The sequence below is a fragment of the Talpa europaea genome (assembly GCF_964194135.1).
Source record: "Talpa europaea genome assembly, chromosome: 15".
Classification (NCBI taxonomy): Eukaryota; Metazoa; Chordata; class Mammalia; order Eulipotyphla; family Talpidae; genus Talpa; species Talpa europaea.
Window position 1 is genome coordinate 3,458,225 of NC_140083.1, and position 25,777 is coordinate 3,484,001.

The following is a 25,777-nucleotide window of genomic DNA, read 5'->3' on the forward strand; positions in this document are numbered from 1 at the left end:
CGGGGGGGTTGGGCGGGGAGGGTCTGCCCAGGGTTTCAGCAGGATGAGGGCCCTGGGACCGCTTGTGGCTGCAGCCTGTGCACCTGGTTACGCACACGGAGGTGGTGGGGACAGAGCAGATACAGGGGGCCCGGGGCGGCCTGATGAGGGTGGCACCCCCACCCCGCCCTGGCCCTTCTATCAGGTCCTCCCCATCCCCGACCCTGACCCTAGGACTTCGCCCACGGCCAACGACCGGCCCTATTCCCCGGTGACAGTGGCAGCCGCAGGGGCTTCTGGGGCGGCACCCGCCGTGCTCCTGTCCTCTTGCAGCAGGAAGTTGTATTTGCCGAAGTCGTCGTCCCGCGGGCACAGGAGCATGTCCTTCCGGGCCTTGGCCAGCTTCTGCTTCAGCACCTCGCGCCGGTCCAGCCACTCGTTGAGTTCCTCCTGCCCATGCGCGCAGCGGCACTTGTCCCCCTCTGGGCAGGCCTTGCCCTTCTGGAGCCTGTGGACGGCAGGAGACTCACTGCCCAGCCCTGGAGCCCCAGCACAGGCACCACCTTCCCCAGACGGCCCCAGTCCTGATGAAGCCCGGCGGGCGCCACTGCTCCGGGGCCTCCCCCGGCCTGCAGAGGGGTCCGGGCGGGTCTGACACTGCTCCCATCCTGCCTGCTCCCGGCACCACCCCGCACCCATGTCCAGGCCCAGAGGAGGGAGTGCAGGGGCCGCCCCCCCGCAGCACCTGTCGCACAGCCGGAACTCCCCCATGGGGAAGCGGTAGGCCCAGCCGCTGGCGTCGCTGTCCGACGTGAAGACCTTCTCCTTGTGCTTCTCGGACTGGATGTGCTGCTGCCACTGCTTCTTGCTGTTGCTGTTCTTGCCGCAGAGCCAGCAGTGGTAGCCCATCTGGGGGCACAGCCACCATGGGTGCCTGCTCTCCACCCGGGGGCTGGCCGCCTGCCCCCCGCTGCCCCCCACTCAGGCTCAGCGTGGGGCCCCCAGCCGGCGAGGCCGGGCGGTAGTCACCATGATGTCGGCGTAGTCCGTGGGCATCTGAATCTGCTTCTCCCCCTCCCGGGAGCTGATGGGCGTCCCTTCCCCGGGCTTCCCTGGGTTGTGCTTCTTCAGCCACATGTCGTAGGTCTGCTGCATGTCCAGGACTGGCAGGAAGGGGGCAGAGTGCCTGGTGAGGGGGCTGCTCCACCCACCTGCCCACGAGCCCTGCTGGACTTGAGAGCCGGGGGCACCTCATTGCCCAGAGGGTGGTACGAGGGGGCGAGAAGGGCCCGGGAGGCAAAGGGAGCCGGGGGGTGCATTTGGGCCTGCTGATGAACTGGGGTGTCCGGCCATGAGGGGACAGCCGGCGAGGCCCCTGCCCGGTCTGCGCGCTCACTCTTGTTCTCCTTCATGAAGGTCCACATGTCCCGCTCCTCGGGGCTGTGTGCGAAGGAGCAGTTCCCCACGTACTGGCACTTGCGGCCGTTCTGCGCGTGGATGCAGAGCTGTGGGCGGGCGGGGAGAGCCTGCTGAGTCCACTGGGCGGCCACTGCCCGGACCTCCCCGGCTCCCGCTTCTGGGCTCCCGCTGCCGCCCGCCCACCCTACGGCGCTCACGTCATATTGCTGTGGAAAGTTGCGAATGGATGGCAGCGGCCTCACCGACACCCACTTCCTCTTGGCCTTGGACATCACCAGGAGGACCCGCCGCTCCTTGGTCCAGCTGCAGGACAGAGCAAGGGGCTACTGGGTGCACTCAGAGCAGAGCCACAGGCAGTGCAGCCTCCTTGCCCGAGGTCTGGGGTGGCCCGTGCTGCCTGCGCCCCGCCTGTGCCCACTCACCAGTGTCGGGCCTTAGCACTGCAGTACTTGAGATCTTTGTCAGGCTCCACCACCTGCCCGTTCCTCCAGCACTGGCCGCACACGAACTTCATCTGCAGGTCAAAGGTGCTCGGTCCGTGCGTCCGTGGGGCGCCCTGTGGTGCACGGGGAGAGGGGCCAGCAGGGCACAGCTCACCCTGGGGCTGTCCTGTCACATAGCGGCTTCCAGGAGCACTAGGGCCATCCATCACCACCTTGGCAGGAAGGACCCCCAACTCCAGGTGGGAGCCACCTGGGACTCCAGATGGGGTGCTCCCCGCTGTACCTGGCTACCCGCTCCCTGGTCCCCAGGGTCTTTTCTTCACTGACCACTACACCACGCTGCAGAGTGCTCTGCCCTCGTGGCCTCCGCTTCCTCTCATCTTATTTCCTCCTCCTCCTCCATTCCAGGTCACCTCGGTGCCACCCCACCACAGCACTTGGGCACAGCACAGACCCCCACGCCCCTGTCCGCGCCTGCTGTCCCCTCTGCCTGGAATTTGCTCCTCCATTCTTCATCCAGCTCGTTCTAGCACTAGAAACTTTCAACGCTCGGTTCAAGCCCCGCCTTCTTCAGGAAGGCTTCCCAGGAGCGCTCCCAAGATGCAGCTGCCCAGTGTACGTGCTCCCACAGCACTGAACTGCCTGGTGTTGACCAGTTCAGTCAGGTATCGGGCCCAGTAGAGAGCAGGGCCCAATGGTGAAAGCCACTTGCAGGGTGGGGCAGAGGCGCGGTCCCTGGGGGTGGAACAGACAGCCCAGGACCCGCTGAGGCCCCTCTCATCCCTGCCCTATCCTCTGTCCCAGCCCTTCCTATCCACTCAGGAAAAAGTGTCCATTTCCGTGTATAACTACGTGTTTGTGTGCACACACACGCATGCACGAGGGTGGAACGTGGTCAAATGCTACACGTGGGTTCTTATGCTGTTCTCCCAATGTCCTGGTCAGCCTGAGACTATGTCTAAGTGCAAGGATGGGGGTGGCCCTGGTGGGGCCTGGTGGACCCTCAGGGCCAAGCGGGGGCCATACCAAGCTGCTGCTGGCCTTCCCCGCGTGGGCCTCCATCTGCTGCCAGTATTTCTTGGACTCCTGGACGATGTCTTCGTGGGTCATGCCTGGGAAGGGAGGGAGTAGACACGGCGCCCCTGAAGAAGCTCAGCCAGGAGAGAGGCAGGTGCACCCCCAGGCCCAGGCGCAGGAGCCCCTCGCCCCAAGGAGGGCCTGCCACAGAAAGGGCCGGGATGCAGGAAACCGTCAGCCTCGACTGGGGTGGAGGCCTGCTGCAAGCCCCACAGGGCCCAAGAGGATAAAACGCAGCCAGGCGTGGAAAAATGCAGGAGGAGGAGGCTGGCCTGCTGGGGGCGCCCCTGCCAGTGACCGGCTCAATGCTCCTCTGTGACTGCCGCCTCCCTTGGCGGTGTGGGGGGGGTCAAGCCTGACAAGCAGCTTCCTCATGCTGGCACTTCAGTCTCCGCGACCCACTGAGGGGGTCACAGCTCTTAGTCAGCAAAGGGCAAATGCTTCAGCCTGGTGCCCCCTACCTGACTGGGAAACTGAGTCAACCCCCTGAGCTCTGCACGAAGCCTGCCCTCCCCGGGCCCCCTTCCACAGCTGATTTGCTTTCAACTTCAACATGGATCGGGCAGTCAACCCTAGGCGCTTACTCTGGCCAGGGACTGTGCTGGACACCCACTGTTGTCCCTGCTTCTTCACTGTGGCTCTCCAGCCCCCACCTCTCTTGTGAACTTCCAGCTCCTCACTCCACACCTCCACTTGAAGATTAAGACAACGCCCACACCCCACACAGCCCGACATGACCCCCAAACCTGTTCTCCCGAGAGCCCCCTTCTCAGAACATGGCAACTCCTTTCTTCTAGTTATGCTGGTTGAACCTTGGAGTTGACCTTGACACAGTCCTGTCTCCCCGTTATATTTGGTCCATCAACAACTGTCACCTCTACCACCACAATGCCCAGTCTGTGACCATTGCTTTCACCTTCTGCGGCCAGAGCAACTTTAAAAAAATTGATCAGGGCCTCCCTGATGGCACACGGGGTAAAGATGCAACCTATGAAGCTATCCTAAACCGCTGCAGCGCGAGTTCGATCCCCGGCCAGGGAGGTGACCCACATGGCACAGCAGACCTCTCCTGTCTTGCCCGCTGCTCCCCTCAGCAGTGTACTTCGGTCAATCTGCCTGTTCTGTTCCCCACTCTGTCTCTGGTGAATCTTCTCATCCCCCACACCTCTGGCCTGTACCCCTGTTCTTATACGCATAAATAAATCTTTAAAAAAAATTGATTAGCTCATACAACTCCACTCACGTAAACCCGGAGGGGCCTGCACACCACACCCAGAACCAGCCCCGTGATTTCTGCTCACGGTCAGTTTCCTGCCGACCCCTCAGACCTCCTCTCTGCTCTGTCCCCTGGCACTAAGCTGTCCAGCCCCCATGACAGTCTCCCTGTACCTAGTTTGTTTCTGCGTCAGGCCTCCAGCCTTGCTGTCCCCTCTGGCTGGAACGCTCTTCCTGCCTTCCCTGCGCCAAGGCCACCTCTGAGAGGCCTTCCCCAACTCGCCCGCACCAAAAATGCTGTAGGTGCATTCTGGAAGAGGGGAACACGGGCAGTAGCATCTGCTGGTTTATCACCCGCCCACCTCACCGACAGCTATCAGCTCTGCGAGCAGGACCTAGCCCAGCACTGGCTCAATCCCCTACACAGCAGGTGCCCAAGGGGTCCTAGTCAGAACCAGTGACAGTGAACAGCTTTTAATCTCCTCACGGTTCATAGAGGAGCGAACGGAGGCTCAGTGCAGGCATGTGACCTGCGATGCCCATCCTAGCCCTCTCCATGCCCGCTCCCGTGGCCACACCCGGCAGGTTGACCCCTGGCTGGAGGGCAGCGCCCCCGCATCCACGTCCATGGTGAGGCCTTAAGGGACCCGGGGCTCCCGAGCACCCCACACCCCAAGCTTCACCCCGCCCGAGCCTGCCCCTTCGGCGCACACCTGAGTACTGCTGCAGCAGCCAGACTTTGAGCTCGATGAAGCTGTGGGCGAAGTGGCAGCTGTCCTCCCGCAGGCAGCCATAGCGGACCTCGTGGCGGCACACGTCGAACTGGAAGTGTTCCTGGAACTGGCGGATCTTGGAGTACTTGAGGGAGGTGGAGCGGACGATGTGCACCAGGCACCTGCGGGCGGGCACAACGCAGTCTGAACCCCCATGCCCCAGCCCCCTACACTCCAGGTCCAGCTGCTCTCCCCGGGACGGGGGTGGCCCAGCGTAAAGGTGGGGGGCTTCTCCCTGGCACCTCCCAAGGACTGCACGGGAGGTAAGAAATGGCGGCTCTGGGTTTGGGTCCCTGTGTGTCCCTCTCCTGGGCCAGGAATTTGAATTACTCCCATAGCAACCCTGGCTGTCTGCCCTGGCTGGGGTCAGCCGCGGCCTTATGGCTGAGGAAATAAGGGTCAGAGAGACCAGAAGAAAGGAGAGAGGACCCAGGTCTGTGGACTCCGAGGCCTGCCCACTATCAGCCACGTGGGGGCAGAGCGAAGGGCAGGAGAGAGAGTGGAGGTGGGGCCCACCTGCGGAGCCCCTTCCACTTGCTGTCCAGAGACAGGGCGCAGGACAGGGGTCAGAATTCTGGCGCCCGGCTGTGTAAGCTACTTCCCAGTCTCTGTATCACAGACATTCGCTGGCTCCCCACAGGACCGGTCCCGTCATTACAGTGCCCACGGGGGTACTTGGGGTAGAGGAGATGCTCACTAAGTGCGGCTCTGCCCTTTCCAGGTGGAGCTGGATCTGAGTCTGCCCCCTGCCTTGACACCCTAGGTCCCCCTGTGGTCTCCTCTGTCCCAGCCCTCTGAGCTGCCGGGGGCTCTCCAGCCAGGAAGCCCCTTTGGCCCGGGCTGCAGGCCCACTCACTTGTTGTTGTAGAAGCTGTGCTTGGCAGCCAGGTTGGAGCAGACTGACGGCGAGTCCTTGGTGCCTTTGCTGATGATCCGGGGCTTACTGTCAAAGCAGATCTGCCGGGGAAGGGGTGGGCTGAGACCCGGCACGGAGCAGCAGGACCAGGGGAGGGACACCTGGGTCTCTGCAAGGCTGCCCTGGCCTGTGGCCCTCACCTCTCTGGCTCTAGCTCAAGTTCATGGGTAACTGGGCCTCGGCTCTTCCTCTCCCTCCCCACTCTCTGTCCCCACCAATCCAAACGCCTGGAGCAGGGGTTGGTTCTCAGCTGTAAACCTGGCTTAGTCACAGCCGCTCGGCCCCCGCAGGCTTGCCCAGCTGGGAGCCCGCTGCTCGGGCTGGCCAGGAGATGGGGAGGGGTTGAGCGAGAAGCACCAGGCCTGCCAGCATCGGCGACCCAGGCTCTGGCTCCATGGAGAGGCCCTCCACGCGCCATCACTGGTGGGGAGGCAGGGAGTCCATGGGGTCTCCTGTGACGGGGCGGGGGATGAACCACTGGTGGAACTACTAGGTCTGGGCTGAGCCTCAGAGGGTCAGAGATGCAACAGCACGGGCAGCACTCTGGGGAAAAGTCTCAGCCTGGAACAAACCCCGGGGCGGGGTGTGCGCTGGGCACTGGGGCCGGCACGGCTGCATGAGGAGGTGTGGGGAGGGCTGGGGCAGCCGCAGGAAGGAGCAGGTGTGATTAGTTCTCTTCTGGCCTCAGTTTCCACCTCTCTGAAACGAGGGGCTCGAAGGGGTCTAGTTCTAGCGTGACAGGACCTAAGGGCCTAATGTTCTGAAAGTCCAGGAGCCCAGGATGCTGGTCAGGGGTCCCGAGCCCGTGGGCCCCAGGCCGCCGCTGGGGGCGGAGCGCGCCGGGAGCCCCGCCCGTCTGTGCCAGGCTGTAGGGCTGCAGGGCGGCGGGCAGTACCTCGCAGAGGAAAGTGAAGATGCCCTGGTGCTCCTTGAGGAGCTTGGCGATGGTGAGGCTGCCGCGCTTGACGCCCCCCAGCGGGTCGAAGAGCAGGTCACGGTTGAGGGTGCCCTTGCGCTCCTCGGTCCACACGTCGATCTCCTCCTGATGGTAGGCGAAGGTGCAGTTATCTCCGTACTTACAGTCCTGCTTGTTAATCATGTCTGCAAAGAGGCAACAGGACACACGTTCCGCCAGGCGGGACGGCAGCCCGCGGTGTCCCCAGGGCACAGACCACAGAGGGCGGCACCCCCGGGCGGGGGTGGGTTGGGGGGACTCAGCTCTTCTCCCTCACAGAGGGGTGGGTGGTGGCCTGCAGACCCCGGGGACTTGGGGGCTCTGGTCAGCCCCAGAGCTCGGGAAAGCCCTTGCCAGGCCAGGCCCCTTCTTTGCTCTGCACCTAGGGGTGTGTTTGGGGGGTCCGCAGCTTCATGTGCAGAGCATGGCTGTCATCTGGCTCCCCCACCCCACAGGGCTACCTCATGTGGTTCAGGCAAGAAAAGGGCTTCGTGGATGTGTACAAGCCTCTATATAAACACGGGGGGTTTATTTTATTCACCAGGAAAATACCATGGCTAAGGGCTGGGCCTGGAGTCTCGCCAACGTGAGCTGGGGATTCTGTGAGATAATAAGCAGGCCAGGGTGTTGGGAGGGCAGGGGACTTGGGACCTGTTAACCTGCCAGTTCACAGGATGGAAACTGTTTTTCTTTCTTGTCCTTCCTCCTACTCTTTCTGTCTGCCAGTCCCATCCCCCTGCCAGGCTGCAGGCCACAAGGAGGAGCCGGCTAGACGCCGAGCTATGGCTACGACTATTCTTTGCAACCAGCGTCACTCCCTAGGAGCATGTGGGGAAGGGCTCTCGGAGCCAGGCCCGCTCGGGGGAGAAGCAGAGGAGTCAGGGTTCATTGAACTTGGGGGACAGTCAGGGCAGACAGGGAACTTGGAGACCCCATAGACTATGGGCATCAGCCATTGGCCAGGAGAGACCTTCAAGCTCAAAAGTGACAGGATCCTTAAGATCCTGGGGGGTAGGTGGGACTCTGTGGTGGCACAAGGGGTTAAAACACAACCTGAGAAGCTGTCTACAGCCTCTGCAGCACCAGTTCAATCCCTGGCCAGGGAGCTGCCCACATGGCACAGCAGACCTCTCCTGACTCGCCCGCTGCTCCCCTCAGTAATGTATTTCAGTTGATCTGCCTGTTCTGCTCCCTGCTCTGTCTCTGGTGAATCCTTTTCCCCCCTCCTGCCCCCCCCACCTCTGGCCTGTACCCCAGTGCTTGTATGCATAAGTAAATAAATCTTTAAAAAAAAAATCACAGGGGGGTGGGATACTCATAAAAGCTGCTCTAATGGATGAGAACGAAGTCCATCATTGTGTCTGAAAAAATGCTTTATCTTAGCTTCCCGCAACTAATTGTAGCATTGATTTTAGGACTTCAAGCACCGCATGTTTGTCTGGGACAGTGCGAAATGCAGTACCCAGTGGCCCTCTTTTTTTTTTTTTTTTTTAAAGATTTATTTATTTATTTATTTATTTATACAAGCACTGGGTACAGTGAGAAGCGCGGGAGGGTGAGAGAATTCACCAGAGCCAGAGCGGGGAGCAGAGCAGGCAGAAGGACCGAAGCACACTGCTGAGGGGAGCAGCGGGCGGCAGGAGAGGTCTGCGCACCATGTGGGACCCTCCTCTGGTGGCCGGGGAGCAGCCGGGGATCGAACCGGCACCTCAGAGGCTGCGGGCAGCTTCGCAACCCAGCGCTCAACCGCTGCGCCACGGGGGAGGCCCTCTTTATTTTTTTTTTTAAAGATTTATTTATTCATGCATACAAGAACAAAGGTACAGGTCAGATGTGCAGGAGGGTGAGAGGATCCACCAGAGACAGAGCAGGGAACAGAACAGGCAGACTGACTTAAACAATTGCTGAGGGGAGCAGTGGACAAGACAGGAGAGGTCTGCCGTGCCATGTGGGGAGCTCCCTGGCTGGCAGGAATCGAACCCGTGCTGCAGAGGCTCCGGACAGCTTCACAGCGCTGCTTTCAACCGCCTGTGCCACCAGAGGAGGCCCACCCAGTGGCCCTCTTAAGGGGATCATTAGGCCTATGATGTGGTAGCTTCTGGCAGAGACAATCCAAGGAAGGGCATAACAGTGAGGTGGATCCTTTACGGGCTTAAGGGAGAAATAAATAAAGATCCTTCTGGGAGGGCAACGAACTGGTCTCCAGAGCCTGCCCGGGTTACAGCCAGGCTGGGCTAGGAGACAAGGGCAGGCTCTGCAGCCTCAGCTGCCCCCCGAGCTGTGAGGGTGTGTGGTGGCAGGCCGGGCCGCGGGACTTAACAACAGGGTGTCATCCTGCCTGCCTGAATTGCACAGGCAACTCAGGTCTGTGACAAATGCCCATTAAATACCAACCCAGCTGACACTGCAGTTTTTAAAAGCTAACATTTGTCCAGCCCTGCCTAAGCACCAGTCCTAGGTGCTTTGCGTGGATTCTCTCCACACCCCGCCAACAGCCCTTCCGGGCCCCTTCCGGGACGAAAGAAACCAGCTCTCCAGCGCTGCCTGCCCTTCACCCTTGGGTGCGGGCTGCTGCAGGGGCTCCGGCTGGAATGTGACGTCCCGAGTGTTCTGTCTGGCTGGGGGCTGTCAGGGCAGGGTGGCTCGTTCTGAAGTGGGAGTCATCCCCCGTGAGCCTCGAGGCTCCCCGGAGCCCCCAGCCTCTGCTTCTTCCCTCCCCTGTGGGGAGAACCACGCCTGCCCTGCAGACCTAGGCCCTGGCCGTGCAGGGCGCAGCCCACTCACCTTTGCACAGGTAGTAGGAGCCCACGAAGCTGGTCTTGGTGGGCCGGGGCCGGATGCGCTTCCAGGTCTGGTCCTCGGCGCTCCGGAGCCGGCCCAGCAGGGTGTCCCGCTTGCACTTGTGCTCCAGACCCTCCCGGTAGGTGTAGTCGCCTGCCCTGGGGCCTGTGGAGAGAAGTGGACGGGGGGTGACTCTGGAAGCAGAACTGGAGCGTGTGGTGGACCGGCCCAGGCTGTGGGGACCGGCCTCTGCCTGAAAACCTCACCTGGGCCCTCCCGCCATCTGCTCCCCAGAGACAGACGGGCCCCCCAGGAGTCCCCGCTCCACACCCGTCCCACCTCCTCCTACCACCTGCTGGCTCCAGTGAGCCTGACCGTTTCGGGATTTGCCTGCGATGAATCATGAAGACAAGGCCAGGCACAGAGCAGGTCAACGGGCACTGGAATGGCACTGCCCAGATTCCCTCTCCCTCCCCTGCTCCTTCCTCTTCCCTGTCCTCAGTGTCTTGACAATGGGGCAGGTGGGGGCTTCTCAGAGAGGCCAAAAGAGGGGGCTCCAGCGGGCCCAGTGGGTCTGGAAGCCCGGCACCCCATCACATCTGTCTCTACTCGAAACACCGGGGGGGGGGGGGATCCTGCTCTCTCGTGCTTTGCTGGGGCTGCAGGCGATGTTTTTCCCTCCTGGGAGTCCACGGTCCCAGCACCCCTGGGACACAGGGGTGGGGGCCAATGGGCCACCTTACCTGTTTTGGGGTAGCAGAGCTGGCAGGCCTGCTTGAACTCGTGGGTGGCAGCTAAGGGGTTCTTGATGAGCAACGCGGTGTTGGGCATGGAGGGCTCTGGCTGTGATGAGGAGCGGAGTCGGTCATCTTCAACATGGACAATGACCAGAGCCACTGGGACCAGTCTGAGCACCAGAAGTGGGGGCTCCGGGACTCTCCCATCCCACTCAAGGGCAAAAGTGTAGCCCAGGACCCTCCTTTCTCTACCCTCCCAGCCAGGGAGCTCCTTGTATCGTGATCCAAGAACCCAGAACATCAGGACCGGATCAGCCTAGTGGGGTGCATGGATGACAGTGATCTTGGCCCAGAACCTGTCCTTGAGTGGAAGCCCAACATGACAGCTGAGAAACAGGAGGGACCCTGATGGGGCCTATGCAGTGCCCTCCCCCACCGCAGCATCTAGCCCCCAAGCCTCCAAGGCATCAGCAGAGGAGACTCAGAGAGGTCAGGTGACGCCCCAGGGCCACACAGCTGGTGTGGCCAGCTGAGGCAGCCTGCAGGCCACCTAACTCTCGGCCCAGTGCTCTTCTGGACTCAGAACCCGCTGAGTTCACACCAGGGGTGTGCCATGAGTTTCTTCACCCCTCTGAGCCTTTTGTCCTTTTTTGTCAGACCAGACGGGGCTGTGCCCACCGCCCACCCTCCCAGCATGTGGCTTGGGCCATCCGCACTGAGGGTGCGCCTCCTCGGCCTCCCCCAGGGAGGTGGCACCTCATCCCATACAGAGGGCTCTCAATTCTGGAGCCCACAACCACATTCCCTGCACCCCAGGAGGGCATGGGGTGCCCAGCTGCAGATCCTGGCCACGCCACTCACCGAGGGGGCTGGTTTCTGAGTGCTGCTTGGGGGTCGATGGTCCTGTGTGTTGGTTTCCTCTGGGAAGAAGACACAAGGGGGTCATTGCCCTGCTCTGAGGGTCGGAGAAGCCACCAGGCCACACATTCTCTTACTGTGCTGCTCCTGACTTAGGCCCCGCCTCTCTACCTCCACATGGCTTGTCCCCCACCCCCGCCATGTCCTGGCCTTTCCAAGGCCCCCACTGTCCCAGGAGAAGGCCCAAGCTCCTCAGTGCAGCTCACAGGGCCCAAGACCAGCCTCCTCGATGGCCACCTGCTCTGCTCTTCTGTCTGCGTTGCGCTGTCCTCTGCCCTCAGTTGCCTCCAGCTACCACCTCCAGGAAGTCTCCCTTGGTGCGTACAGCCCCATGAATGAACCCCCTCAGCCATGAGTGCTCTGGGAGAGGAATGGCTGTTTGAAAGTAAGTCCCACAAGGCCTGAGATGGGCCTGCTTCCTCTCTGAGTCCCTGGCAGCCAGCCTGGGTGGTGCTGAAGGAGCCCCATGGTCTGGTATGCTTCCTGCCCCACTGGCCTTCTGACCCCAGGACCCTGAGAGATTGGGCGAGAGCACCAGACGGGGATTCTGGGGTCCTGAGTTATCTCGGCTTTGCTGTTCGGTCTTCAACAGGACACCAGCCCCCCGTTTCAGCCCCATTTTGCCATGAGGAGCCGCCCTAGAAAGGCCGGCCTTGGCCCCCCACACTCCAGAGCCTGGAGATGTGACAGCTCTTTGCAAGCCACCCAGGGGTGGGGAGTGAACGTGCCCCCCGTGGCTTCTCACCCATGAAGGAGTCGGGCTTGTCCAGAGAGCCTCGGGTCGAGCCAAAGCTGTCGAGGGCATCCAGCCGGGTCTCCGAATAGGGCAGCAAGTCCAGGGCATCCAGGGCCGAGCCCGGGGGGTCGAGGGCATCCAGAACAGAGGCAGTCAGCTTCTTGGAGGGGTCCATGACGAGGCCGAAGGAGGCCGGGGGCAGCGGGCTGGAGACGGGGATGGAGCCGCCCACGACCGGTGGCAGCAGCGGGGTCCCGCCGGGGAACACAGGTATCAGCTGGGGCAGCTCGCTGGGCACACCGCTGCCAGGGAGGCCGCCCTGGACCAGAGACTGCGAGGTGGGGGACAGAGGGAGGAGGGGTCAGAGATGAGCCCGCCGGGCCAGGAAGGGGTCAGGCACTGCACAGGCCCCAGCAGGCCGTCCCTTTCCGGAGCCGCACCCCGCCCCGCCCCGGATCTCTGGGTCCCTTCTGCCGCTTCATGCTTCCACCCCCGCCGGGCCTTAGCACCCTGCGCGGGACACGGAGCTGGGCCTTCCCTCTACCCTGTGGGACTCGAGGGTGAACGTGGTGGGCCCCAGTGGGAGGGGGCCTCAGGGCCTGGACAGCGGCGTGCTCACCAGGGAGTCCAGCAGGGTGTCCAGCTCCGGCCCGAAGACGTCCCCGTCAGAGAAGTCGTCCAGGCTCTCGGTGCTGGGGAGGGCCCTGCTGCTGCTGTCCAGGGGGGCCAGCAGGTCCAGAACGTGAGGGAACAGGGGCATCGTGGTGGTAGAGGAGAGGGGGGCCGAGGACCCCTGGAGGTCCACGTAGCAGTCTGTGGAGAGGGTGGGCTCAGTAGCTGCAGAGGGGCCTGCTTGGTGGGGGTGCAGCAGGTACCCCAGCCCTGGCGTCCTCACCCCAAACCCTCCCTTTCCTTGGCTCCTGCCTGAAGCCCTGTTGGTCTGACCCCACTGTGGCCCAGGAGGCGCTGAGGAGCAGGAGAGGCTCCTTCGGGGTACACGTGGGCCTGGCTCAGAGCCTGACTCTCGCGCCCCGCAGGTAAGCGGTGGCCTCTCCAAGGGGACACATTTAAAATGTAAGACTTCAGGGGCCTCCCTGGTGGCGCAAGGGGTTGAGCACTGCACTAGGAAGCAGTCCGCAGCCACTGTGGTACAAGATCGATCCCCGGCCGGCCAGGGAGCAACCCACATGTCGCAGCAGACCTCTCCTGTCTCCCCGCTGCTCCCCTCAGCAGTGTATTTCAGTCAGGCTGCCTGTTCTGTTCCCCACTCTGTCTCTGGTGAATCCTCTCACCCCCCGCATCTCTGGCCTGTGCCCCAGCTCTTGTATGCATAAATAAATAAATCTTTTAAAAAATAAATAAACAAAATGTAAGACTTCGGGGAGCCAGTGAGGAGCAGGGGTGAGGACGATGGTGAAGGAGGTGGGCTCCAGCTGGAGGGGGGTGGGGGCGGGAGGGAGGACATGGGACGGGGTGGTGGCTGCCTGCCAGGCTGGGGAGACCCTCTTCTCTCCCTGTAGGGCAGCCCGGGGTCCTCAGCCCACCACTGTCTACCGTGGGCGCTGGGGGGGACCCTGACTCACTTGACCTCCCGGGGTCTTGGGGGCAAGGGCCACCCCCCCCACCGCCGTCGCCATCCCGCCCCTTACATCAGGAACACTACCTGTTTCGATGTCATCTATGGACCCCAATCCATTGGAAGTTCCCTGTGGAGAGGAGGGAGACACAGGCCAGGCTGACGTGGGCTGGGAAGGCAACGGAGCCCGCACTCAGCGCCCCGGGTGGCGGCTGCCGACGGCCAGCACCGAGGAGCAGGGGTGCTGGCAGGTATTAGCCACAAGGCCCATCGCCCCCCAGGGGGATGGGCAGGCAGGGGCAGGGGCAAGGGTCAGACAAGCCTCACGGTGCCCTGGCTGGGGCGCTCGGGGTGAAGGGACAACCTCCTCTGAACCTCGGTTCCTCTGGGAAGGGGGCAGAGTTCCGGGTGAGTGTACCCAGGCAGACCCACGTCTGTCTCCCCTGCAGCCTGGGAGGGCCCCAAGGCCCAGGACACACCTGACTCAGCTCTGCCCCGCACTCAGTCAGGGGCCGAGACGGGCCTGGAGTTCGGTGAGTGAATGGATGAAAGCGCAGTGAGCCCGGAGGCAGGAGGCCTGAACTGCCTCAATTTAGCCAAGTCCCTGCCTCACTCTGCCTCGCTCTCCCCCGAGGGACCCCAGGCTGCACCAGATCTCTCCCAGCCTGCCCTTCATCTTCCAAGTGGCTGCAAAGCCCACCGGAGCAGCTCAGCTGCAGTGAGTGGCATGGAGTCCAGTGCTGGGCGCTGCCACCCCTGCAGGACAAGGCCGGGCACCTTGTACCCATGGCCCTGCTTCCTGCTTCCTGCTGCTGCTGCTGCTGCTGTCTCCCCCGGGGGGCGGCCCTGCCGGTTCTCCCGCAGGGACCAGTCGAGCAGCAGCAGCGCGGTCCCAGTCATTCTGCCTGCGGTCCCAGGAGGCCCCAGGGGTGCCACGTACCCCAGAGCTGACCCGCGACTCTAGCCATGCGCAGGCTCTAGCCACCCCCTCTCCCAGGCTCACAGCAGTGGGACAAGGATGGGAGCCCCACCCTTCGGTCTGATGACCCGAGTGTGAGACCAAAGCTCTTGTGCTAGATAAGCCAAGACAGGTTGGCCCAGTGTCGGGTCCCAGCCCCAACCCTACCTGATCTGCCACGCCAGCCACGGTGCCATTGCTGAGCAGAGAAAAGGTTTCCAATTCCTGCCAGAGATCAGAGAGGTGGGGAGGGATGAAACTCGAGACGTTCCCTCAGCTCCCACTCAGCCGGGCAGCAGAGGGCCCGGCAGCGGTGGGCAGGCCTGGGGTGCTCTCCGTGGCCTGTCCACAGGTCTGGCGGGACTCAACTGTCCGTTCCCTGGGTCGCATCTATGTGATTTGTTCAGGTGACCGTGGCGCGCAGAGGACGTCCAGGGCACACTCCTGTGGCGTGCCTGTACCACCTCAGACATTCTCTCATGGACCCTTCTGGGGTGGGATCATCATCCCCACTTTCCAGAGCAGAGAGCAAGGTGGAGAGACAACTAAACCGCTCAAGGCCACAGCAGAGATTCTAGAGTAAAGCCCTTTCCTGGAGCAGCTTCCTGGGACACAGGAGGTGCCAGTGCGTGTATGGCTCTGAACGGGCCAAACAGATGCCAGCGTTCCCGGCGTGTGCCCTGCCTGGGTATGTGAGAACAGGAGGCTGAAGGACGCCAGAGACAGCCCGGAGGGTAGCCAAGCCGGCCAGGGCAGGGGAGGGCACGGGGCTCAGCAGCCAGCATCTGAGTGGGCTGCACATTTCCGCTGTCCTCTCCTTTTCCAGAAGGTTCTGGAAGTCGTCCAGGACTTTCAGACAACAGAGGGATGGTCACCTACCGCCACACCCTCTGTCCTCACATGACCTGCCAACATCATCCGCTTTCCCAAGGGTGCCGGGGCCCTCCAGGCCTCCCCATTTCCAGTCCCATCCACCCCAGGGCCCACTTACCTGGGGTCTCTTATACGCCTTCCGAACTCGCAGCCCAAGCTTCTGAGCCAGCTCCTGGCCGAGCTGAGTCACACTCTCATCCTGGGAAGCAGACACAGGCTGAGGCTGGTGGGCCTGGGCTCACAAAGCTGTGTTTTGGGGACCTTGGGTAGCCCCGGGGGTGGAGGGGAGACAGACGCTGCTGCCACCCCACACTACAGACAGGGAGTGAGGCCCTGGGAGGGGACACTGGCTCCCGCGTCACGCGGCCAGGAACGAGGTGGGGACTAGGAACCCAGGCTGCTGCTCTTCCTCTCATTTTAGGGAGGAGAAAGGACTCATTTTTGGCTTGATCTTAATTATCTGTTTATTTCTAAGACTCAGCAAGTCACAGTGGCACAGGAGACTGCATGTCAGAGAGGGAGCATGCTTTCTTGGCCTGATGTGTCCCTGCGTCTTTCCCAGGTTACCTACACGCACATGGACCCCTGAAAGGACACCTCGGTTTGATTACTGGGGATTTTCTCTTTTTTCACAGGTGGGATCACATTACACACATTGTTCTATAGTTTGCTCCCTTCACAACAACGTCTTGGAACTTTCTGCAAGCGAGGACATGTGGCTGGGGCCCAGGGCGTGGGGATCTAGAACGCACCGGCCACAGTCAGGGCTCCCTCCAGCGCCAGCGAGCCTTCCTCCCTGCGAGGCCACGTGGTCCTACCTGCACCATGTGCTCACACGAGCCAGGGCCCGGCTCACCCAGTCCCTGGCAGGGGCCCCCAGGTCTCAGGGAGGCTCCAGTCCAGTGGGGACCCAACCAAAAGTGCGAACGCGGGACACCTGTGCGTCCATCCACCTCCCCGCCTCTGGAGCCCAACCCCAGGGCCTGAGCCATTTGGGCTCTGAATGGCCAGTGTGGAGCAGGGCTCAGCCAGGATCTGCCCACAAAGACGGGGGTAGGGGGTGTCTCCAGAGTCAGAGTCCTGGTTTGGGTATTTTGCTCAGGCGAGATGCCAGCCCCAGAGCCGCCCCAGGCTCCCAGGAGTGGGCAGTCGTGAGACTTGGGTGTGGACTTTGCCGTGAACATGGGGAAAAACCACTGATCGGGGACAACTGTCATAAAAAAGGTCCTCAATGGTGAACTAAACTCAATTAGGGAAGTGAGAACATTGAGCAGAAAGTATAACAGCGAACGTTTCCGGAACGCTTACTGTGACCGGTCACTGTGCCAAAGAACTGGCGTGTCTGTCTGAGTCCATCCTTGGCACAGCCCTTGATGCACGCTCAGTCTGCTTCACAGGGCTGCAACCAAGGCTCAGAGAGCCAAGCCAGGCGTCCAAGGTCACACAGCCAGCAGGTGGCAGATCCAAGGCTAGAACGTGCAGCCGGGCCAGCTCTCCAGCACCTACGCCCTTGACTGCTGTGCACATGAGCGCCTCCCTGCTCCTCTGCTTAAACCCCTTGCTTCTCCCAGCCCCACCTTCTCCAGGGAGCCCTCCAAGGTCTGACCACTCCTGGGCCCTCTCCACCCTTCTTGGGCAGCATTTACTCTCCTCCAAGCCTTTCACACACATGACCTCAGCGCTAAAGGGGGAAGGAGACGATAGGCGTGGAGCTGATGCGCCGAGGGGAAGTGCTTGGCCCCAGGTCAAGTGGGGGTCAGGGGTGAGCCCGGTTGAGACAGCACTGCTATTTCCACTGGCCTCCCAGCGGAGGTGCAGATCTGGGCATCTGGTAAGTGCTTGTTAAGTGGACGCGTAAATGGTGGGGTGCGTGTCCAGCCGTGGTGCACTGGGGCGAGCAGGGCTGTATTTGTTACCTCCTCTCGTCGCCTCCCCACCTCGCAGGCCTGAGGCTCACGTGAAACCACCTTTAGTCCTCGCCGCAACCCTGTCCTTTGAGAGGCCGGGTGCTAAGTGCCCACTCGAGAATTGCGCTTCCTGGGCTTAAATCTTAGCTCTGCCAGCCCCTAGCTGTGCTCTTGGATAGCTCCTTTCTCTCCGGGCCTGACCTCATCTTTCAAAGGCAGGGTTGTTGTGAGGATGGGTGAGTTAAGGCATGGGAGGTACGTTAGCAGTGGCCAGTGGCCGGCTCAGCACCAGAGCTCCCCATGGGAGCTGCATGGCCCGGCCCGGGGTGGCACTCACGTGGGGCAGGGCGAGGGAGCACCGGCTGCTGCACTCGTAGGCCTCCTTGTGGCGCCCCAGCTCCGTGAGGGCGCGCGCCTTGCGGAACAGGGCCCGGATGTTCTCCCCATCCAGGCCCAGCGCCTTCTCGCTGTCCTCCAGTGCCTTCTCGTACAGACCCTGCCGAGAAGAGGAGCAGGCAGCTGTCAGCCCTGTCACCCTCCCCCAGGCCTCAGGCCCCGCTGAGACCAAGCCGGGCCTTGGGGACATCCAAGCGCCGCCTCCCTCCCCTGCAGAGGTAGAGGCTGCTGGAGGCCCGGGGCCAGGCATGGGCCTCAAGAGCTCGGATCTAGGGCATGTGTGTGTCCAGCCTCAGGGGCTGCTGGTCTATGGGGACGAGCCCCGTCCCTCGGACACGGCTGCTTCCACGTCTGCCTTCAGTTCAGAACGCAGACTGACAGCGATTTGCCTCCCTTGGTGAGTCTCCTCCTTTGAGAGGAAGTGCGATCAGTGTAGAGTATGAATAAGACTCGTTCACCCAGAACAGGGCACTTTGAGTAGCACAGGTGCTGCTGGAGCCCCCACAAAGCCCCCACAGCCCCCACCGTTCAGTGAGCCAAAGGCCAGGGAGGGGGAAGCTGGGCCCTAGGGACATCCTCACAGAGCAGGGATTGGGCACCAGTATCATTTTCTGAAAACCATGTGTTAGTCCTTTAAAGGCTCTCCAGGTGAGTAAGCCGCGTAGCTTGGGCTGAGAGCCACGGGGCAGGTGGTGAGATCCAGCTGGGAGGTGGAGGAGCTGGCCTGCAGGCTCTGGGGGCAGGGCTTCCGGGCCCGGGGCTGGGCATCTGGCCACGCGACGGGGCAGGGTGCAGGCAGGCGGGCCGCGCTCACCATGGTGAAGTAGCAGGCGGCCCTGTTGACATGCAGCTTGCACAGCAGCTCCCGGGGCAGGGCCACCTGGTCGGAGGCGGCGTAGTCGGCCACGTTCAGGCCCTCCATGTACTGCACCAGCGCCTGCTTATAGTCCTTCTCCCGGAACAGGTCATTGCCCTCGGCAAACAGGTTCTGTACCAGCTTGAGCAGAAAGGCCTGCGGGGGCAGGGAGGGGGCAGGGAGGGGGCAGAAAGGGCTCAGAGGGCTTTTTCTATGCAGCCCCGACACCAGCCTCTCCTGGACACCCCTGCCCTCAGCGACCCCCAGCCCAGCAGCTGACACTTACCTCATATTCGTCTTGCTTTAGGGGTAGTGTCGACCTAGCAGGAAGAGAAGGGGGACACAAGGCCAGGGTGAGCCCCGGCCTCCAGGCCTCACGAACGCCCCCGGGAACCAGACCACCGCCAAGGATGGTGTCGGGGTGGGGTGTCCTCCGACAGCACCTCGCGGTGGGCTGAGGGGACAGCAGTCTTCCATCCCTAAACAGCTTCATCTTCCACAGGCCACACTCTGTCCTAACGGTCACCTCCCCTCGGTGTTTAAGCCCCTCTAAGAGCCCGCACCGACCGACCCCTCCAAACCACACCATGGTCCCACATTGCGCTGCACGCGGAAGGGCCTGAGTATTTGCTGAATGCGTGGCATCCGCGTGTGAGAAGTCACTGTGGCAGGAGCAGCACCCTGTGCCACCCTGAGGGTGCCCCTCAGGAGGCCCCACTAGCGCTAAGCCTTCCCAGAATTCCCCTTTGGACAGCGCAAGGAGGACGCAGAGCTAACATTTACCCCATGAGGAAAGTGGAAGCGGGGGAGCTGGAATTCAGATCCAGGTCTGTGGGGATGTCACAGAAATCAGCGCCTTAAGCTCAAAACCCAGTTCTTTTGAAAGTCTCTCCAGACTCACCTCTCCACCAGATTGGCCTCTGAGTGCAGTTTGAACACTTTCCCCAAGTCAAACCCCCCAAAGAGAAGCAGACTGCCCCCAAGAAAGAGGAGGCGGGGGGTGCAGCGCTGATGCCGGCCGGGCCAGGAACAGCCAGGGCACAGGCTGAGGGAGGGACGTGTCGGGTGGGAACAAACCCGGACTCCGTGTGAGCCACGTGGGCCTGCGGACAAGTGCGTGTGCTCGAAGGACCCTCGTGATGATGAGGACAAGGAAAGGAAGGTCACATCTGGTAAGTCTGGGGTGGGGTGTGGGGGGATGTGAGGTCAGCAGATGAGAACCCCATCTTTGTAGGGAGTCCTACGTAAGAAAAAGACAAAATTTGAAACAAAAAGATTGAGGCTCTCCCGGGGCTTTGGAGAAGGCCCGCGCAGATGAGGAGGCCAGAGCTCGGGCTGCGCCAGTATCGTGAAAAATACGCCTCTGAGGAGCTTTTTGAGAGAGAAGAGAAAAAATTTAGTCAAGATAGTCTGTGTGCAAAGGATAAACAAACATGGCGTGTGGGCACTGGGGGTGGCGTGGGAAAGAAGAGTGGATTGTGGAGCCAGGCAGAGCTGGCTTAGCATCCTGACGCGTAGCGGCCGTGTGACCTCAACCAAGTTCCTTAACCTCGCGGAGCCTCAGCTTTCTCCTCTGCAAAATGGAGGTAAAACCTCCCAGCTGAGCTGCTGGGAGGAGTAAAAGGACGCGGCGTGAGTGGGGACGACTGAGTCGGTGCAAGACGTGCCGGGCAGGCAAGAAAATGAACGGGGGGCACGAGTGTGTGTGCGCGGGGGGCACGAGCCATCTACTGGGCAAGACCAAGGCATGACGGAGGTCAGGGAGCGCGTGCACGTGGGGTCCAAGGCTCATGTTCAGACGCACCTCCTGGCCCTGCCACGCCAGATCCCTCCCAGCACACCCCGCAGGAGCCTGAACAGCGAAGGCTGGGGGCGGCGGGAGCAAGGAAAGCGAGAGCCGGAGAGGCAGGGGTTTTGGGGAGGCCCGTGGAGGACCCGGCCCTGCCCGGCCCTGCGGCACTCACTGAATGAACTGCAGCCCCTTCTCGATGTCGGCCTTCCGTCTCTGCCTCTCCATCAGTCTCTGGGGAGAGAACACAGCTGTCAGCCCTTCCCTCGGCAGGGGCCTGTTCCTGTTCTCACGCCCCGTCTCATCCCATTTCACTGGCATGGGGGGAGCCACCCAGGAGGGCACCCTGTCTCTGTCCCTGCTCCCTGTCCATCTCTGGGAGGACACAGACCCTGAACCAACCCACGGCCCGCTGCCTCTGGGTTTGCGCGGTGCCAGGGATGGGCACGGGGCTGCTTGGAGACCACCTGCCCGTCCTCAGATCTGATGCCGCCGGGACACGCTCAACTTCAGAAGAAAAATCTTGTTTCACCACTAAACTCAGTTTGGCAGAAAAAGCAAAAGCCCGGGGCTTCCACGGGCACCAGCACAGGCAGGCGCCACACGAGGCTCCTGCCGATTCTTTCGAGAGCACAGTGGGCAAGAGTCCTGTGCCCCAACGCCACCACAGAGGGCCCTCCCGCACCCTGCACCCCCCAGCAGCGGGCCCTTGGCTCCGCATCCCTGGGACAGAGGCGGAAGGAACTCCCGGCTCACAGGTGAGGCTCAGAGAGACTGGGGGCTGCCCGAAGCCACACCAGGAGTGCGCGCTCAGACATGGCGCAGGAAGCCTGCTGCAGGGGCGCAGGGTGAAGGCTGAGGCAGGAATGCTTAAGGACAGAGGAGAGCAGTTAGAGTCCAGGGGACCCCTAGGCTAAAAGCCACACACATCTCCCCCTCCCACTCAGGCAGGAGCTCACAGCCAAACAGCCTCCCCCACCCCACACGCCACTACAGCGCCGTCCCACAGGTGGGGATTCCTGTCATGCAGCACTGCTCCTCCCTCCTACAAAGAACTACAATTATTTCCTGGGAGGGCTGGACTGCTGCCTGCCATGACCCCACTCTGCAGGCGGCGGGAGGGCCCAGTGGGCCTCAGGCTGGCTCTCTGCCCTCAGTTTCCAATCTGACAGCTCTCGTCATGTGCACCCTCGCCCCACGCTCTAGGCTTCCAGTCACAATGGGCTGAGGTTTTTCTGCGTCCTGGCCTTGGCCCTGGCTTCCCCATCCCGCCTCTTGCTTCTCTCCATCCTGCGAGGAAAGTCCACCTGTCTTTCAAGGCCAAGCCTCACCCCGGAACCTCTTCTGAGCCTTTCAACACGATGGTCACACACTTGCTCCTTCTGTCTCCCAGGAACCGAAGGTGGCCTGGGCCATCCTGGCCCTGGAAGAGGCTTGTTGGAGGGGATAAGGTGTACACAGCCCACGCGCTGGGCCCAGCGCGGCCACCAAGTCCCACCGAGTCTGGATCCAACCCTCATCGCCCCCCCACCTGGGTGCTGCCAGGCCCCCCAACACATGGAGGGGAGCAACGCAAGGTGACACTGGTCAGAGGACTGCGTCTCACAGGGTCCAGGATGCAGGGGGCAGGGCCTGGAGGGGCTACTGAAAGGGAGAAGATGTTTACAAATGACACAACTGACAGGGACTACAAAGAACTCATCCAAATGAACAACAACAAAAACCCAATTAAAAAAACGGGCAGATGTGATCAGACACTTTTCCAAAAAGGCCGCACGGCGCTCAGCAGACAGGAAGAAACATACTCGCCGCCCCTTTCAGTAAGAGAAATGCAACTCAAAACCACCACGAGATGTCCTCTCCCACTTGAGGGCGGCCCACATCAGCAAGGCTCCCAAAGCAAGCGCTAGTGAGGATGTGGAGAAGGCCCCTCGTATGCGGCTGCTGGGAACATAAGTTGGTGCCGCCAGTTTGGATCGTGGCCTTTCTTTAAAAATTGAAAATGGGAGCCTCCCCCACGGCGCAGCAGGTTGAGCGCAGTGCTGTGAAGCTGTCCGCAGCCTCTGCAGTGCGGGTTCGATTCCCGGCTGGCCAGGGAGAGTCCCACATGGCGCGGCAGACCCCTCCTGTGACACCCACTGCTCGGCTCAGCAGTGTACTTCAGTCCGTCTGCCTGTTCTGCTCCCTGCCCTGTCTCTGGTGAATCCTCTCACCCTCCCACGCCTCTGGCCTGCACCCCAGCTCTTGTATAAATAAATAAATCTTAAAAAAAAAATTGAAAATGGAAATATTCACGACCCAGCCACCCCTCCTTGGGCTTCTAGCTGAAGAACATGAAACCACACACTCAGAGCCTGCAGGTTCCACAACGTTTCCCGTGGCGTTATTTACAGCGCTGAGGTCTGGAAGCAGCCAAAGCGCCCGCACAGGGGGAGGACAGTGTGGTCAATCCAGAGGACTGCTCGGTGAGAAGGCAAGATGGCATCTGGTCACTCACAGCAAAGGGAGGGGTCTTGAGGGAACATGCACGGCCAAGTTAGACAGAAAGATAAAGACAGATGTTGGCTGATGTCACACGCAGGGAACATAAACAAAGCATAGAAACAATAGAAAATATCGCAATAAATAATAGAAAAAAATAATAGAAAAAATAGAAATAAACGAGTGGACCTTGGTTGCCAAGGTTACCAGAGGGGAGGGGCGCGGTGGGAGGCTGGGTGATGGCGAGAGGGCAGGGGGTGGGTATTTTGTTGTTGCTTTTTTTGTTTGTTGGATTTTTATTCTTCAAAAGTTTTCTGAACTGGGCCTCCCCGGCGGCGCAGCGGTTGAGCGCTGGGTTGCAAAGCTGCCCGCAGCCTCTGCAGCGCCGGTTCAATCCCCGGTCCCCGGGCGAGGGTCCCACATGGCGCGCAGACCTCTCCTGCCGCCCGCTGCTCCCCTCAGCAGTGTATCTCATTACTCTGCCTGTTCTATTCCCCACTCTGTCTCTGGTGAATTCTCTCACCCTCCCATGCTTCTGACTGTACCCAGTGCTCGTATAAATAAATTAAATAAATCTTTAAAAAAAAAAAAAGTTTTCTGAACAAGGAAAAGACAAAGCCATTGGCCTGAGACCCACAAAGGAAACAGTCCTTTTTCCAAACTGGAGAATGGTTTCAAGATGATGGCATTTTGGAGGCTCAGCTCTTCATGGGTCCGGGCAGGCGTGGTGCCAGCCTGTTACAAACCTCAACACCCGGCCCTGCGCTTGGCACAGAGCAAGTGCGCAGTGATGCCGGCACAAGAAATGGATGAAGAGTCACTGGTCCAAGCCACGTAGCACGTGGGTAAACGCGGACACGAGATTGCCACGCGGGGGCTGCCACTTTACACAAACCCCATGAGCCAGGCCCTGCGATCACTCCCACGCTGCAGAGGCGGAAACAGACACAGAGGAGTTGAGTGACTTGCCCAAGGTCACAGAGGCAGTATCTGGCAGGGCTGGGATTCCAACCCCAAGTGTCTAGTCCCAGAACCCACACACATCTCTCTCTCTCTCACCCTTACTTTGGCCCCTTAGGTAACCAGTCCCACGAGCTCTTGGTCTGTCCTCACACTCAGCTCCCCCCTCCAAACCCCCAAAAATAATTCCCTCTTCTGATCCTGAATTCCCTTCTGGTTGACACACAAGCTTGCCTTCCTGTCGTGGCTGCCTCTTGGGAAACACTTGTCTATTCCATCTCCACGGCCTCTTCTCCACTCCACTCCCCGACGCATGGCAACCCCATTCCCCCCACCCCCAAAGCCACCTGCCAAGGGTCCTCCCACCCCAGGGACCTCCTTGTTGCTGAGTCCAGGGACACTTTTTCACTTGCCTCTTCTGGGGCTCTCAGCTGCACCTGCCTGGTCCCCCTCATACCTTTCTGATCACCCCAATTCTGTCTCTGCTGCGGCTCCTCTTCCCCTTCCCTGATCTCGACTGATCCAAGCGTCCATTTAAGGGACAGTGCTGCTCTCCCCCCTCCACACACTGTGTGCAGACGAGCACCGCACGCCCTCGTGAGTCATGTCCGTGACTCACACCTCCATTCTCCTGCCACACTCAGCCCCTGCCCAGGATCGCAGACTCTTATCTCTCACCTCCTGGGCAGGGCTACCTGGATGTCCAACACCCAGGCTGCCGACGACCTCATGTCTTTCCTGATCCTGGGCCCTCTAGCAGGGATGCCCCAGCCCACGGCCACCCAACTCCTCTTTGTCCTTTAAGACCCAAATCAGGGCCTCCCCGGTGGCGCAGAGGTTGAGCGCTGGGTTGCGAAGCTGCCCGCGGCCTCTGCGGCGCCGGTTCGATCCCCGGCTGCTCCCCGGCCACCGGAGGAGGGTCCCACATGGCGCGCAGACCTCTCCTGCCGCCCGCTGCTCCCCTCAGCAGTGTGCTTGGGTCCCTCTGCCTGCTCTGCTCCCCGCTCTGGCTCTGGTGAATTCTCTCACCCTCCCGCGCTTCTGACTGTACCCAGTGCTTGTATAAACAAAACAAACAAACAAATAAATAAATTAAAAAAACATGCCTCTATAAAAAAAAAATTAAAAAAAAAAAAAGACCCAAATCAGAGGCCTCTGTGTCCAGCGCTCCCCAGTGACCAGGGTGTTCTTCCAACCCAACACATTCCATGATTACCTCGACAGCCTTCCACCAATCCTGCTCTTCCTCCATCACCCCCAACTCGAGCCATACCCCGGCGCTCATGCTGCCCTCAGTGTCCAATTCCTCCCTCCGACCTCCAGAGCCTCCACTCTGCAGGCCCGTCACCTTCGCAATCACAGCCATCGCTAGACCCTTTCATCTCTCGCCAACAACCTCCAACGAGCCCCTCCAGCCAGCCGCTGTTTGGTGTCAGGGATAACCGACAACGCACGTGCATGTCCCCCCCTGCTCACACCCTCCCAGACGCGCTGCACACGCACACCGGCGTGGAGATGTGGGAGGTGACGCCGAGTGAGCGTCCGTGTAGCCATGTGCCAGGACCATTTTTCTGGCTTTGATCCTGTGTGACAGCGACAGAAAAGCTCGCCATCAGGGGAAGCTGGGTGAAGGGGACTCTTTGTGCTATTTTTGCAACTTCCTGTAAATAAAAAGTCAAAAAACAAACAAAACTTTCCATGACACCCACTACCAGGAGGACAAAAGCCAAAGTGCTGGTCCCGGGGCGCAAGGCCCTGCAGGGCAGGCCTGGCCTTCCCTCGAGCCCGGGCTCATGTCACACGCCGGTGTCCTGGGCCTTCGCTTCCCATGCAAGCGGCCCGACTGCCTGGACAAACTTCACTTCCAATGTGTCCTTCCTGCCCTGCCTTCCGGTGTTTCTTTAAAGCCCAGTGAAGGTGGCTCCTCCACCAGGAAGCCTTCCTTCCCTGACCCTGCCCTCGCACAGCACCCCAAGCTCCCCACCACCATCGCTGCACTGAACTGACTCACGTCCATCTCCCCCTAAACTAG

General features: G+C 61.0%; 1 protein-coding gene across 1 annotated transcript; it reads right to left on the reverse strand.

The window, feature by feature from the left end:
* Positions 1-240: 240 nt before the first annotated feature.
* ZC3H7B (zinc finger CCCH-type containing 7B) lies at positions 241-20,535 on the reverse strand (the record flags this gene model as incomplete). Its single annotated transcript, XM_084255558.1, has 22 exons — positions 20,480-20,535; positions 18,802-18,835; positions 18,474-18,671; positions 17,601-17,759; positions 15,475-15,555; positions 14,652-14,708; positions 13,613-13,655; positions 12,569-12,762; positions 11,959-12,280; positions 11,157-11,215; positions 10,302-10,401; positions 9,562-9,723; positions 6,718-6,923; positions 5,763-5,863; positions 4,847-5,028; positions 2,868-2,953; positions 1,821-1,954; positions 1,596-1,701; positions 1,376-1,484; positions 1,009-1,142; positions 725-888; positions 241-487 (listed from the first exon to the last, which is right to left on the reverse strand). The coding sequence occupies exons 1-22, from the start codon at positions 20,530-20,532 to the stop codon at positions 241-243; spliced, it is 2,931 nt and encodes a 976-aa protein (XP_084111684.1). The 5' UTR covers positions 20,533-20,535.
* Positions 20,536-25,777: the final 5,242 nt, after the last annotated feature.